The sequence below is a fragment of the Stegodyphus dumicola genome, chromosome 2, assembly GCF_044657685.1.
Source record: "Stegodyphus dumicola isolate Sdum_Otavi_A_Nest chromosome 2, ASM4465768v1".
Lineage (NCBI taxonomy): Eukaryota > Metazoa > Arthropoda > Arachnida > Araneae > Eresidae > Stegodyphus > Stegodyphus dumicola.
The window spans coordinates 1,045,190-1,059,691 of NC_140769.1; the positions used below are offsets into that span (position 1 = coordinate 1,045,190).

At 35.3% G+C, this 14,502-nt stretch overlaps 1 protein-coding gene across 1 annotated transcript in view; it reads right to left on the bottom strand.

Annotated features, from left to right (window-relative positions):
* LOC118194141 (intermembrane lipid transfer protein VPS13A-like) overlaps positions 1 to 14,502 on the bottom strand; it is a 483,044-nt gene that overhangs the window by 310,007 nt on the left and 158,535 nt on the right. Inside the window, exon 29 of the mRNA XM_085810380.1 lies at positions 6,099 to 6,176. Coding sequence (XP_085666506.1) covers positions 6,099 to 6,176 — 78 coding nt within the window. The remainder of the gene's footprint in view (positions 1 to 6,098; positions 6,177 to 14,502) is intronic.

A 14,502-nucleotide genomic window follows, 5' to 3' on the forward strand; every position in this document is an offset into this window, starting at 1 on the left:
TCCTCCAAACGTCTAAAAATTGAATGAAAAATTTGGCGCGTACACTCATACACGCACAAAAGAAGGGAGAAGAAACAAAATTGCTTCACATTGTCATATCCACTAAAAGAAGTGAATAATAAAATCTTACTTTAAAAAACTCACATTAAGATTTAAATACAATTACCAATATACACAGTTCGTCATTCTCTGTTGTTCGTTCTTTTCCACTTTCACTGCACGTTAATAATTTTACACGATAAATTATTTAAATGAAATAATATGATTCTGATTCAATTCCGCGAATATGAAAATGAATAACAAAAATTATTGATGAATTTACTTTTAACTTTAATTTGTGTGTTCACATACAATCTGTAATTTTCTGCTGGTGAAATTCGGAATGCGGAAAATTTTTATCCATGGCTGCAAAGCTAAGATTCAATAAACTTTATAAAGAATATTTTATACCTTGCAAAATATCCGAAGACCGCAAAATTCACTTTTCGAAGGATACAGCTTGCAGAGCATTTATGCTCTAACAAAACAAACAATTAAGGATAAAAAAGCGTTTCATTCCCTAACAGAAGAATAAACTGTAAAGACGAAAGTTTATAAAATTAAAAAAATATATATATGATTAAGGTTTAGATTAAGATCATATTAAGATTTAAATAAAATTATCAATATACACAGTTATTAAATTTATCGTTTATTCTTTTCCAATTTTGCTATATGTTAATAATTTTACCAAATTTCGCATTGGTTCACTATAGTGTCGGTTCATTACTTTCTCTTTCTCTTATAAAGGTATTTCTCCCACCTCCTTAGTATGTCTTCGTGCTGTAGTGGTCAACACATTCGGCGCGTATTCGAGAGGTCCGTGGTTCGAGTCCCGGCGAGGGCATTACTCATTTTTCATCGCTCTTGTTTTAGAAAGAAAGTAATGTCTCTACAGTGGCGACCGAACTAAAAACGGTGGGAGATGATGATTCTCCACCACCAGGATTTGGCGATTACGTCCCCTAATCCCCAGTCGCCCTTTAAAAGGGGGAGTATATAAGATATTCCTCCCGCCTTCGTAGTGTAGTGGGCAGCTTGCTCAGCGCGTATTGAGAGGTCCGAGTTTCGAGTCCCGGCACATTTTTTCACGACTCCTGCTTCAAAATACCTAATGTCTCTACAGAGTTATTCCTGCTGTCGAACAACAATCGAAGAAAGAATTTTTTTGGGGCTGCCGAAAAACAAATCCATGATAGGTTTCTGCTGTCCCCAAGGAAGGTGAGAACTTGAAGGAATTCATAGCGACACCCGGAAACAATTCTGACGGCTTTAAATTAGCTGCCGAAAAACAAATCCATGATAGGTTTCTGCTGTCTCCAAGGAAGGTGAGAACTTGAAGGAATTCATAGTGACAGCCGGAAACAATTCTGACGGCTTTAAATTAGTTGCAGAACAACAAATCCATGATAGGTTTCTTCTGTCTTCAAGGAAGGTGAGAACTTGAAGGAATTCATAGTGACAGCCGGAAACAATTCTGACGGCATTAAATTATTACCTATGTCTTCTCGATCTAAAGCTTCAAAGCTATCCAAGTGTGATGGAAAGACCTCATAGCAAGTGTGCAAAACTCATTTCTCTATAGTTGCAGAATCAAATGGATGGGATTTCGAAACTAAGGCCTGCCATATAGCCGCTTCTGTGAGAGCAAAAGCTGCGGATCGTTCAAATTCTGCTAAAAACGAAAGCAGCTCTATCGGCGGGCTATACCTGAACTTTGGAAAGAAGTGTTTAAAAGACCATAAAGCAGGCTTTACTTAAAATGCAACAAAAGCTTACGGAAACACTGAAGGAGCTGAGTGATGAAAGTCTATCTAATCTCGCCTTGTCGGATTGTCACAGCCGAAAGAAGGGGAATCCTGCCCCAGCAATACTTCGTCGAGGGTATCTATGACCCTTAGATAGAGAAAGCCTTACCAATGGCTGATATCTAGGATCTAAAAAGCGCTTTAGTGTACGCCATGAAATTTGAAGCAGCCCAACAAGCAATCCACAGACACCCAATCAGAACTGCTATGTCTATGAGCCAATGGATCAAATGACTTAAATGACTCTCATCATGTTCTACTCTCATCTGATTGTCTGGAGGACGTAACCAGGCAACTCAGTTCCTCAAGACGGAATATAAGTGGCAACAAACCGGTTCTAAAGTACTGGAATTGCGGTAGAGGGAATCGCAGAACAGCCTAAGACGCTGGAATTAAGACAGCTCCCAGAACAATCGGGGAAACTAGCCACAAGCCAATTCGAGTGGCAGAGGTTGAAAAATACTGATAAGCCCAATTTTAAAACTCTTCAGATTCTTGCCGCTCAGACGGTATAGTTGTTAGGACAGCCTGATAGCTATACCGAAGGGCCCGGGTTTGAATCCTGGAGAAGGCATAGACGTAAAATTGTCCGTTCCTTCATAGGAGGTAACGATGGCCGCCTATTAGGTAACTCCACAATAAAATGGCCACTACTCCTGACCTTAGAAGTGGCCAATGCCATTATGGGCAAGTGCCCGCCATTGGAAAAAGTAATTTGAAATTAGTAGCAGCAGAATAGAAGAGATAGAACACCAGAGACGAACCCCGCAATGGTACTATGCTTTCCGAGAATTGCGTCCGTACTCAAAGATTTTTTTTTATGTCGTAAAATGCTTTTATGTTAAAATATTGTATCAATTAAAAATAATTTATTTTAAAAAGCAGTTTATTTAGGCTTAAATAGAAGTTGGCATCTAGCAATCTTATTTACACGTGGTCTTTCCTTTTTAAGGTTGCACAGACGCCGGTATAACGAGAAAGAGCTAAGGGAAGTGAAAAAAAGAAAGAAAAAAAATTAAATAATTTAAAATCTGAAAGGTTTCAGATTTTAAATTATTTAATTTTATTATTAAAACTCATTTCAAGAGCAATATCACGAAATAGTTTTAAATTGAACCTATCCTTTAGAATTTCCGATACAGAATCTCGCGCGTTGGAGATATTTTTTTTTTTTTTTTTTTTTTTTTTTTTTTTTTTTTTTTTGTACAGCGTTGCAATTGCTCGCTTTGAAATCCTTGAGTTTGTTAAACAAAAATTCGTTAAAGTTATACAAAGTAGGAAATCGATTATAAAACAAATTCCAAATGTCAAATTTGGGCTTCTACATGTCCATATTCCTAGTAGGATTAAGTCCTTCAAAATTCGATGGCTCTAAGTTCCGCTGTTTTATCACAATGCGAGAAATATACATACATTTATGCATATTTTTCATTATTTAATGTCTTCAGATATAATGCAGGAAATTTGGTGGCAACAGTCTGAAAAGTGAAACGGACATTTGTAGTGAACCAGCGCAAAATCGCAAAACGAAAACAATAGTCCTTCAGAGACAAAGCCCCTTTGGACTAAAAATGCTTCGGGACCTCTGCATGCTCTTTTTAAGTCAGTCCTCCCCTCAGTTCTATGAACTGAATTCTATCTCATATGTTCTATTCTCAGAATCGAACCAAAGAATTTGCAGCTTGCGCGCCATATATTGGATACCAAAAACAGGGAAAGAAATTGAATCCATACTCCTGATTATAATATTGTTAAGAACTAAGCTATAGAAATTACTTAAAAATCAAAGCAACGGCAATTTTCTAAACAACAACACAAATAAATTTAACAGTGAAAGAACAAGGCTTTCTAATAATTCAGAATCTCAAACAGATCCACCACACAGAACAGAAAACTCATTGAAAAGCATTCCACAATTAAAGTGTTCATAGTTAAGCCAAAAAACAATGAATTAAAAAAATTAACTGCCAAGTCAAAAAATTTAGTACAAAAGAGTTAACAGTCTAAACGTGATTAATCTCTTAAGAATGGATATCCGGAAATTAATTTAACAATTGAAACCTAAATTAAACGAGAATGAATTAAAAAAGATATGGATATTTAAACAACTGAAAATGAGCAATATAGTTTTAAAATTTTCGTTAAAGCTAAGATACGTAATTAAAAAGACTAAAAATAGAATACAGTCTGTAACTTAGAGAACCGATAGACGGTAAATTTGCGATGACGTCAGAGGGCTTGTGAGCATGTGCAACCATGACGTCACAAAATCACGTGATCCTTGACGCCATTTTTTCCCCCCCAAACTTTTTGAGTCTGTTTTTGCTACTTTAGCTGAAAATTTTCTGGTAACACTGACAGCGTGCCGTTCGTTATGTGCGTACAGAATGTTCTACACGTCGTGCTAAAGCGTTACATGTTACAAGCATGTTCTTAATGTATCTCTTAGGATTAGCGATGATTATTATTTGTTTTATGACATTTTCTTTCTGACTGTCCAAAACGGCAAGAACTCTTTCGATTACCCTCTATTTGGATTTAATTTTAATAAAAGTAATCATTGTAAGATTTTCAGTTCATTTATGCTTGATTAAGAACGAAAAAAAAATGCAGTTAAACGACAAAGAAGAGGAAAGAAGAGAGGAATTCCGGGAAAAATTTTATACTACTTTCCGATTTATAAATATGTCCACCAGCGGCCGAGCAGTAAAGTCGCTGAACACTGGTAGTTCGGTCCGAGGTTCGAATTCCGCGAACGAATTGGCTGCATGGACGTTTTCCTAATTTTCCCCATGTGAAACATGTATACGAGCCAGTTTCCCTTGCAAAGCCATCCACGTAGGCATCTCTCCTCTTAGGCAGATAGCCCTAAATGTGCTTCACGTGATCTCTGAAGTGATGTGCGATTTTTTGCGACTTTTTTAGTCTTCTTTAGTTGAAAATTTTCTGGCAATACTGTTCCCACTTGTGTTGTATCTTCTCCATTTTCAGGAATAATTTTAAGTAAACTCCCTGTTCTTACTCAGGACTCTAGTTATGTTCGCAAAGCCAATAAGAAGAAATAGTAGTCCTGATCAGTTAAATTTTTTGACTGTAAAATATGAGCCACGGGTTCTAGCAGAGCCGAATATTTTGCAACGTGATCTCTGATGTCCTTTTTGACTTTTTGATTCCTCTTTTGCGACTTAAGTTGAAAATTTTCTGGCAACACTGGTCCCCACCCCTCTTATGCATTCGAGGCTTTTTATATTGTGTTAAACTTTCTTAGTAGCTTGAAGTGGGAACTACCGATTTTGCACTGCCATACTGAGAAGCAGGACTTAATTTCTAAAATTAGAAGTGCCGGAGCCTTCTTATTTAGGGCTCCGGGGCACTCTGTTTAGGATTATGATTTATCCCCCAAACTAAGAAGTACCGGAATCTGATTCCAGTGAGCTCCGGCGCAATTTAAGCTCTGCTCCGAAGAGATTTACAAATAGTTTTGTATCAAAAGTTTCAAAACTGTAAAGTGTTTTTGGAAAAATTAATTACGTCAAGCTGTCATTGGTTGGTCAAGCTGATTGTTGATAATTTCACAATTATTGCATGCAGGTTAACTAAAGACATAGAAATCTTAACCAGAACCACATAATTCAATCATTTTTAAAGCAGAAAATGCACAATTTAGAAACATATAATAATAAAGAAACTGAGCTCACGAAGCCGAGTGACAAATAAATTCGAATTAAATAAATTCGAATATATTTATATATATTTGGTGGGGCCGATTGCAAACAAAATGGGAGGTGCATATCTACATGTTATAGAAGTTCTGTGTACAAAATCTCAACGTTCTGAGACTACTAGTTTTGAGTTATGCTAGATACGTTCGTACATATGTACGTACAGACGCCACAAAAAAATCTCTTCAAAATTCATTTTAAATCAATTTTTATTATTTTTTGGGGGAAAAAGAGTCTTTTATTCCGTCCTTACGTACAGATATTACGCGGAAAACATCATTAAATTGCATTCGATAGCGGTCAAAATGGGTATTTTAGTTGAAAATTGATATCCAAAACTTTTCACGATTACAATACTTCAATTTTACTTCGTACAAGGAAGTAAAAAGCCAAGAAAACTGCGAAACTAAATGTCTGTCATTCTAACTCATGCTCTAAAGGTAAAAAACTTGGAATGAGGAACAAAATAGGACATATATTGTCATGATCAGATGATATTTGATTTGTAAAGAATGTAAATGCAACAAACCTTATTTATAAGTTTTTCTTCGGTAGACTTCTTGACGAACGTAGTAGTATCAGGATTCAAGAAAGGCTCCAGAAATCTCTAGAAATAAAAAAAAAAACCCGTCCATTTATACATACAATCGATAGATACATTAAACAAAAGACATTAAAGGCAATAAAAACGTAAATCACACAAGAACTGCTAACAAATATTACATATAAAACTCAAAGAAAAACTTTCAAATTATTTCCCTTTGCAATTAACAAATCACCTTGGTTCGAAATCAGATATAGTAACAGCAATTACAATAAAACCAAAGCTTGGAACAAAGGCATTAGTGACATCCTACACATTCGGAATTTCGCGGTTACCATTATTATATTTTACAAATTGTATTAATAATAGTATAATAATATTGTATTTTACAAACAGAAAAATAAATAAATATTTTAAAAAATCTGAAAGCTTTCAGATTTCAAATTACGCCCAAAGGGGCCTTTTTTTTAACGTTTTGTGTTGTTACCTTCATTAAATATCACGTTCTTCGCACTTAAACCATAAAATTCAGTCAATAGCAATATCGCAAGATAATTTTAAAATGAGCATAGCCTTTAGAATTTCCGACATACAGTCTTGCGCGCTGGAGATAAGAATATTTTTCCCCGTACATTGTTGCAATGGCTCGCTTTGAAATCGTTGAGTTTGTTAATAAAAATTCATTGAAGCTTTACAAAATATAAAATAGGTAATAGAGAATGAAAGAGATTCCAAATTTGGACTTCCCAGATACCCATATTTGGGTGGAAACGTACGTTATTCAAAATTTGATGGCTCTAGGTACCGTCGCTTTGTCACAATGCAAGAAACATATATACATTTATGCAGATTCTACATTATTTAATTTCTTTAAATATAACACCGGGCGATAATATTTGGTGGTAACAATTTGAAAAGTGAACCGTTATTTAACGTTTTCAACGCAAAATGCCAAAACGAAATTAACAGCCCTTGCGGGCTAATGCTCTTGCGGGCTAAAAATTGTTTTACTGCAGTAAGAATTTAGATGATAAAAAGAAAACTACTTTTTTTTTTTTTTTTTTTTTTTTTTTTTTTTTTTTTTTGACTGGCTATTTAGCAAAATTTTGTGAAATGAAAAATACTTGTTTTTATTGTAACTGTAAAACTGATAACAGTCTTATGTACGCTTACCTTAAAACTAATGGTACTTCTCCGATTTGCCGGCGCAAGCGATAAAGTCTACAATAATGGTACAACTTATGCCAAACGGAATATTCTCGTTGGTAACCTTTTATGCCCCATTTCCAAAACAAGCCACAGCCATTTCTCATCAGATTGATTGTTCTTTCAATACTGGCATAAAATTAATTACATAAAATCTTTACCAGATAGTTCAGTTTTATGCCATAAGGCCATTCTCGGTAACTAAGTCAATAAGGATGCAATCACAGCGCTCACCCGAGGGCAAAAATATAGAAAAGGCAAAGGGTTAAATTCATCAGTTCTCACGAGAATGCACTAGCGAAGTAAAGCACTGCGGTTTTACATAACATCTGACCGAGTAAGCTAATCGTACGAATTGAAACAATTCTTGCATTTAAACTTCTATCACAAATTAAGATTTAATTTGAAATTAACGTAGATAATTAGTGTACCAATTAGATTTTTGCAGCGTAGTTTACATGAGATCACTTGGGGTCCCGTGATATGAACCGACAAATCAGGTTGTTGAACCATGAAAGCATAGTAAACTCTTAAATTAATGTCTTTTTACAATTTTTTTGTCTTTACTTATTGGCTTTTTACAAAATTTTAAACGATATTAAAATGCTTATGGCTTCAAAATAAAAAATTCTTAGAACTAACATTTGTTAACATTTTTTATGCGTATACTGTATGTTGTCGCCAATAAAGTCTGCTTGGCGAGATTTGCGCCGGCGAAACGGAAAAGTACCAAAATAATAATGAAAAAAATTTGATGTGTACACCACATGACTTCCTTGTACGGAATATTAAATTATACGCATTTTTTCTTGCATTTCGTTTAAACTTATTGGATTCAATTAAATCTACTTTGCTGACAGCGCATAAACCACAATAGAAAAATTCATTCTTTAAAATTCAGTCCATTTGTTTACCATAGCGACACTCTGGCGCTAGGTTCACTTAACAGTATTATATTTCGTCCATATTATAACTCAGAATGCACAACATTTATATCATTTAAAGAATTATCTAATCATTGCCACATGTTCTATTCAAATACTATAATAAAGCTAGAACGATGTGTAAAAGAAATTAAGCAAACAAAACAGAAAAGAAACAGTTTTTCACAGACGATTTAGTATTTCTCATTCAATTAATTCAGTTCTCACTTCGCGACAAGACAAACATACATAAAAACTCAAAATATATGTATTAACAATTACTAATTATTAAAAGTTAAATTATAAAAAATTAAGCAAATCTTAAACACTTATTTCCTCGAAAAAATTCCAGAAAGGATTAAGCATGATTTAATTCGCAATAATAAATGAAGGCGTTGTTGTTGCGAAGCTACGTTTCTCTAGATTAGCAACAAATCCACTGCTCTGCTGTTTCAAATGTAAACAAGCAATGGCCGCCATCAAAAAAATTGTTAGGCTTAGCGGCACTTAAGCAACTTTAAAATTGTTGATAATTCTAAACAATTTGCATACAAATTACCTTAACCGGAAGATAAGAACAACATAATTCAATCATTTTTATAGCAAAAAATGTACAATTTACAAACATATAAGAGTACAGAAACTGGGATCACTGAGCTGGGTAACAGAGTGGATATATATATATAAATATATTTATATACGTTTGGCGCGGCCGATTGCAATCAAAATACGAGGTGCACATCTACATGTTATAGTAGTACTATATACAAAATTTCAATGTTCTGAGGCTACTCGTTTTTGAGTTATGCGAGATTCTTACGTACGTACATACGTTCGCACAGACGCCACAAAAAATTCTCTTCAGAATTCATCTTAAATCAGTTTTATAATTTTTTTTTTTTTTTTGGAGGAAAAGAGTCTTTTATTCTGTCCTTACGTACAGATATCACGCAAAAACATCGTTAAATTGCATTCGATAGCGGTCAAAATGGATATTTTCGTTGAAATATGTTGCCTGAAACTTTTCGCGATTACAATACTTCCTTTTCACTTCGTACAAGGAAGTAAAAAAAAAAGCCAGAAGTGCTTGAAAATGAAGAAAGAGGTCTAACAGTTCAAACTAATGCCATTAACTAATAACTGTAGAAATGAAACTTTATATTTAATGACTTTAAATGTTTTAAAGTTAAATGATGGAGAAGCGATTTTAAGGTGCATTCTTGATACCGGATCTGAACATTCTTGTATTAGCGAACTCAGGATAAACCACAGCGAAAAGACAAGATGAGGCACAGCTTGTTGGGGGGGGGGGGGAAGGAAACGAAAACAAACAGAAAATGGCGTTTATATTTTATCGATTTTGTTATGGAAAATTCTTATGTATTATTTGGTACAATTATTATTGAGTATATATTTAAAAGATTAATATGAGGTGTTTCACTATGATTTTTGTATTAGTGGAATAATGTTTAAAATGAGATTGATATGAAAAAAAAAAAAAAAAAAAACTATAAGTAACTTTTAAAAGATTTTTGTAGGGGTAGTCTGGCCAGCTATTTTAAATTATAATGTGTGGGAATATTCAATAAATGTGTTTATAATTTTTATTGGTACTATTCGGTTTCGAAGGCCGTAAAAAATCGCCAAACTATTGTTGATGCCAATGTTGCCAAAAATAATTGCGGCAACCCTAATAATTGCGGCAAGAAAGAAAGTATAATAGTAAATAATTATCTAAGATTGATGTTTTAAATTTAGATGAAAGGTTAATTTCATAATATACTTTGTTATTATTATAATTTACATGAAAAAGGCTAAACATGACTGAATGGAAGCATAAGAGTCAATAACTATTTCAAGTCATTATTATAATTTATATAAAAATTCTTAAACGTAACTGAATGGATGCCTGCATCGCTATTTCGCTACCGACTTATCGCTAAAGCATAATTTCATCTCGTTGGTTGTTCAAACGTAATTTTCTATACTGAATGATGCCTTTTCTTTGAAAATATTCTCGGTAAAGTGCAGAATCGCTCATTTATTTGTTTGCCGCTTTTTACAAGGGTAAAAACAATTGGATTTTTGACAATTTTCTTTTACTTTTTAAGTGAAAATAGGTCGATGTGTACATAGATAAAGTCAAGGGTGTGCGCAGTGCCATTTTTGTGCAATTCTAGGATTTTTTTTTTAAGTGAAAATAGGTCGATGTGCACATGGATACCGAGTATGTGCAATTCTTAAAAACGCGTCAAGCAGTGGGGGATTCTGCACTTTACCCAAAATTCTATCGCCGACTTTTCGTCATGGGCAATCCCCAAATCGTTAAATCCATAGGATATCAAAAAAGGATTTAAAAATTAAACTAGTATTTCAATGGCATCTTAGGAAATATAGAACTATATAAACTTACGCAATCTGAAATCAGCGCATACGCTAGATTTGGCACGCTGTTAAATGTGCGCATTTGCTAGATTTGGCGCTTTTGCGCATACATTTTCGCTGCAATTTTTTACGGTTCTAGAAACAGAATAGTACCTTTTTATTATTGTATGTTTCTTTGAGTTAAATTGTGGTCTACTGTAAGTCACCCATGTGATCCTTACGGAACATGGTTATTCTAGCCAACCTAGGTAACCATATTGCGGTAGTAGAAAATAAAAATCAGTTTTTAAGTGTTAGTGACTATACGATCGGTTACTTAATTTATTTTGATTTTGACGAGTAGACTTCTTAAGTGTGAGATGTATCTTTCCTTGGTGTTTTGAAGAGTTCTGTGTTGCATTTTAAATGTTGTGTTTTAGAGCTATCTCTAGATTTGTATTGAAATTTATGTGTTTTCAGGTTAGAGATCTGAATTAGCTTTATTTTAGTGAGAGATAGCGTGTTAAAGATTTTGTTGTGGAAGTGCATTTAACATTTTGGTTTTGATAAATAATCGTTATTTTACCAAAGCACCAGGTAGGATATTTTCTTTGATTTCTCTTTGATTTTAAAGTGTTAAGATTTTGAATCTGAGAGAACTAAGTACTTAGTTTTAGTTTGAGTTTATTTATTGTTTTTAGGTCGCGGCACCAAGAAGAAGTCGTTAGTCAGTTAAAAGTTGATATAAAAGTAATTTTAATTTTTTTTTCTACGTAACAATTTGCTCTTTAAAAGTGAGGAATCCCCTCCTTTCAAATAGCAGCATTTTCGAAAAATTTGCAACACATTGCCTAAGATCACGTGTGTTTTGAGTGAATTCAAAGAGAAAGTAATTGATTTATCAGATCTGAAATTGCCAGACACACAAAACTCAATTTGTTACTAGCAGCCACAATAACGATACGCAGTTTCACAGACTGCTCTGTAGAATAGCGTCAGTTATTAGCTAGGTATGAACTGTGAAAGTGAACTGTGGTTTGTAAAACTGTGAACTGAACTGTGGTTTGTATTTTGAAGTCTGTGAAACTGAACTGTGTTTTGCATTTGCTAAATACTCGCTTAAGAAATGTTCTGCCGGGGAGATGATTTCAAAAAGCGCTTAGTCTGGTCTTCAGCCAGAGTTGTTGAATTATTTTCACAGATTCGCAGTCAAGACCGTGGCGCCTGTTCCTAGATTTCTTCTTCATGTGGCTGGGCAATGCATTTGCCGGATCCAGATGATGACGACGACTCCAGAAAGTCTCCTAAGACTGTTACTCTATCTGGCTGCGCTGTCAAGAAACTAGAGAGACTGAATTTAATGTTTTAAGTGACTGTTTCGAGCAGCTCGTGGGGGGGGGTAGTTGTTACTGCCTCAAATATGGAAAGGACGAATTACCGGAACGAACCGCTGGCGGTAGAAGACCCGGAGTTCGATCTGGACCTTCTAGTGGGTGCAGCTGCCTGGGTAGTGACGCACTACCATACAGCCTCTTCTACCTCCCGCTCAAAATCGGGCTCCTCGTGGCCCCTGCGGTAAGCATATTTCACTAATGCACATCAGCGTAGCCACTGAGGGAGGGGTTTCGAAAATGAACCAATGAGCTTCTATTTCTCTTGCGACGCTAAATCTTCGTGCATGTATGTTGTTTATCTTTTAATTCGCATTTGTTTCGTAGTTATGAATGTATGGCGTAATAGTAGAAAATCTCGTAGTGCTTTCGTTTTATGAGTGTAATAAATCGCTAACATTTCACTTTCGCGATTTTTTGTCACGCATTAATATTTGGATTGATGTTAACGGCATATAATCGCTCTTTTCATCGAGAAAATGACTCAAGCTTCAGCTAGCCTCGAATATTATGCATTTACTGACACTTGTTCATTAAGAGAATTCAAGTGTATAGTTTTTTTTTTTTTTTTTTTTTTAATTGAGCTGAGAAGGACTGGAAGTGTTACAAATGAATCTAGTGTTTTCTTATTTCAGTGCTTGCATTCTTTTCATTTTGAAAGTGTAAGATTCAGAATACATATTGTGTATGATCTGATTATATCCATTGTTAACATTAAAAGTTATATGTGAATAAATTGAATATATTCGTTGTGAATAAGATAAATTTATTCTGTATGATGACTATTTCTTGTGCAGACGGTGTAGACAGACATTTAAGCGTGAGCAGTCGTTAAATGTGAAATTTAACACAATAAATGTATACGAATGCAAATTAGTAAAGTTTACTTTGAATAAATTTCTGCATTGGCTATTATTATAGAATATCTGTTTCATATAGACTACAATAAAAAGAACTGACTTCTATTTACACATATAATTGGTGTAAATATTTTTCTCATATGTATAGTTTCATGTAAAGATACCATTTAGGCTCAGATGTTTATCATATATTCATTTCTTCATTTTTGCACTTATTAGTAATGTTTCACATGGATATTTTTCGGAGTATCCAACATGTTTTTGTATTTATTTCAAATTCTTTCAACCAGGTAGTGAAATCTTCACAATTACTTGCATTTGATCTAACTTCGCAATGAAAGTTTTGAGGAGAAGAAATCGACGTTGCTCTATTTTGTAAAGAAAACTGCTTGGCAAAATATTTTCAACCCTCTTGCTTAAAGCGCGCCGAAAGATCATGTGACATGACGGAGATATTACTGGATGCCTATTGGTGCATCCTTTGTAGCTACACAAATGTGCACTTGTGAAATGTACCACCCGGTAGGCCTGTGATAATGATGTTGGGCAAATAATCCCTGGGGATTGACTGGGTGGAATTTCCGAAACCAACCATTAATGGGAGGAGACCCGGAGTACTGCTCAGACAACTCGCTAGACTTCTATGTAGACAACTTCGATCTCCAGGATAAATAAACAATCTTCACAGGACTAGAACCATCGTTTATTCGGTGGTTAGTTCAGGCATGAACTATTTGGCACTGTCCTGGTCTGTGCCATGGCTGTGGGGGTTTTACATGGTTGAGATGGAGGGGATGGTCTTCCCCGGGCAACGCAGTGGGACGGCGATGTCAACCTTGTAACTAGTAACTTTTGGTATTTGCAACAGCTAGGGGAAGTGACGACTCCCCTCTGACTTAGAGATAAATTTCGGTGGAGCTGGCCCTCCGTCCTGACTTAATGCCATGTGAGATATTAGTCTCCGCCAATGCTTATAGATAACTTTGTCGCTCTGCACTGATCGGGGGGTGGTGCCCCATGGTGCGGGCATGTGGTAGTCGAGGCGTTATTTACCGTGAAAGGACAGACTGCGGTCATCCAGGATAGGGAGCCTGTTCAAACTAGTGCAATGTTTTGAGAAGCTGTCCAGAAACTGAAAACAGGAGTTATGCTGGCTAACTCAAACGGTGATGTTGCGGATGTAGAGGTAGATCCTTCCACTCCATTTACTTCTACTTCAACGTATCAGAGCGGTGACGTAGAGCAGCTTGCAAAGCAGCAGATGACCATTGGAAGTGCTGGAGACGAGACGCGTCCGAGAGCAGAGCGGATATTTGAGATGGAATAAGCGAACAGACGGTCCGCAGATCATCCAAGATGCTTGTCCATAGTTACCCATATAAAAGGGCAGATGGGCCCTTGAATGTATTGATTGAGGACTGTGAGTTAGTCATAGTCCAGCAATTCTGTAGAACTGTTTGGACTGAGTATAATTAGTGTGAAATCGCCTGAAATATTAATTTTTACTTAATTGACCTTTTTATTACTTTTATTTATTTCTTATTAGTAAAACAAGTAGTAATTATACTTAAAATCGTGCTCTACAATGTTTTTTGAAACCCTACACGAATGGCAGGTGACAGGTGACAGCAGGGCCGGACACCCG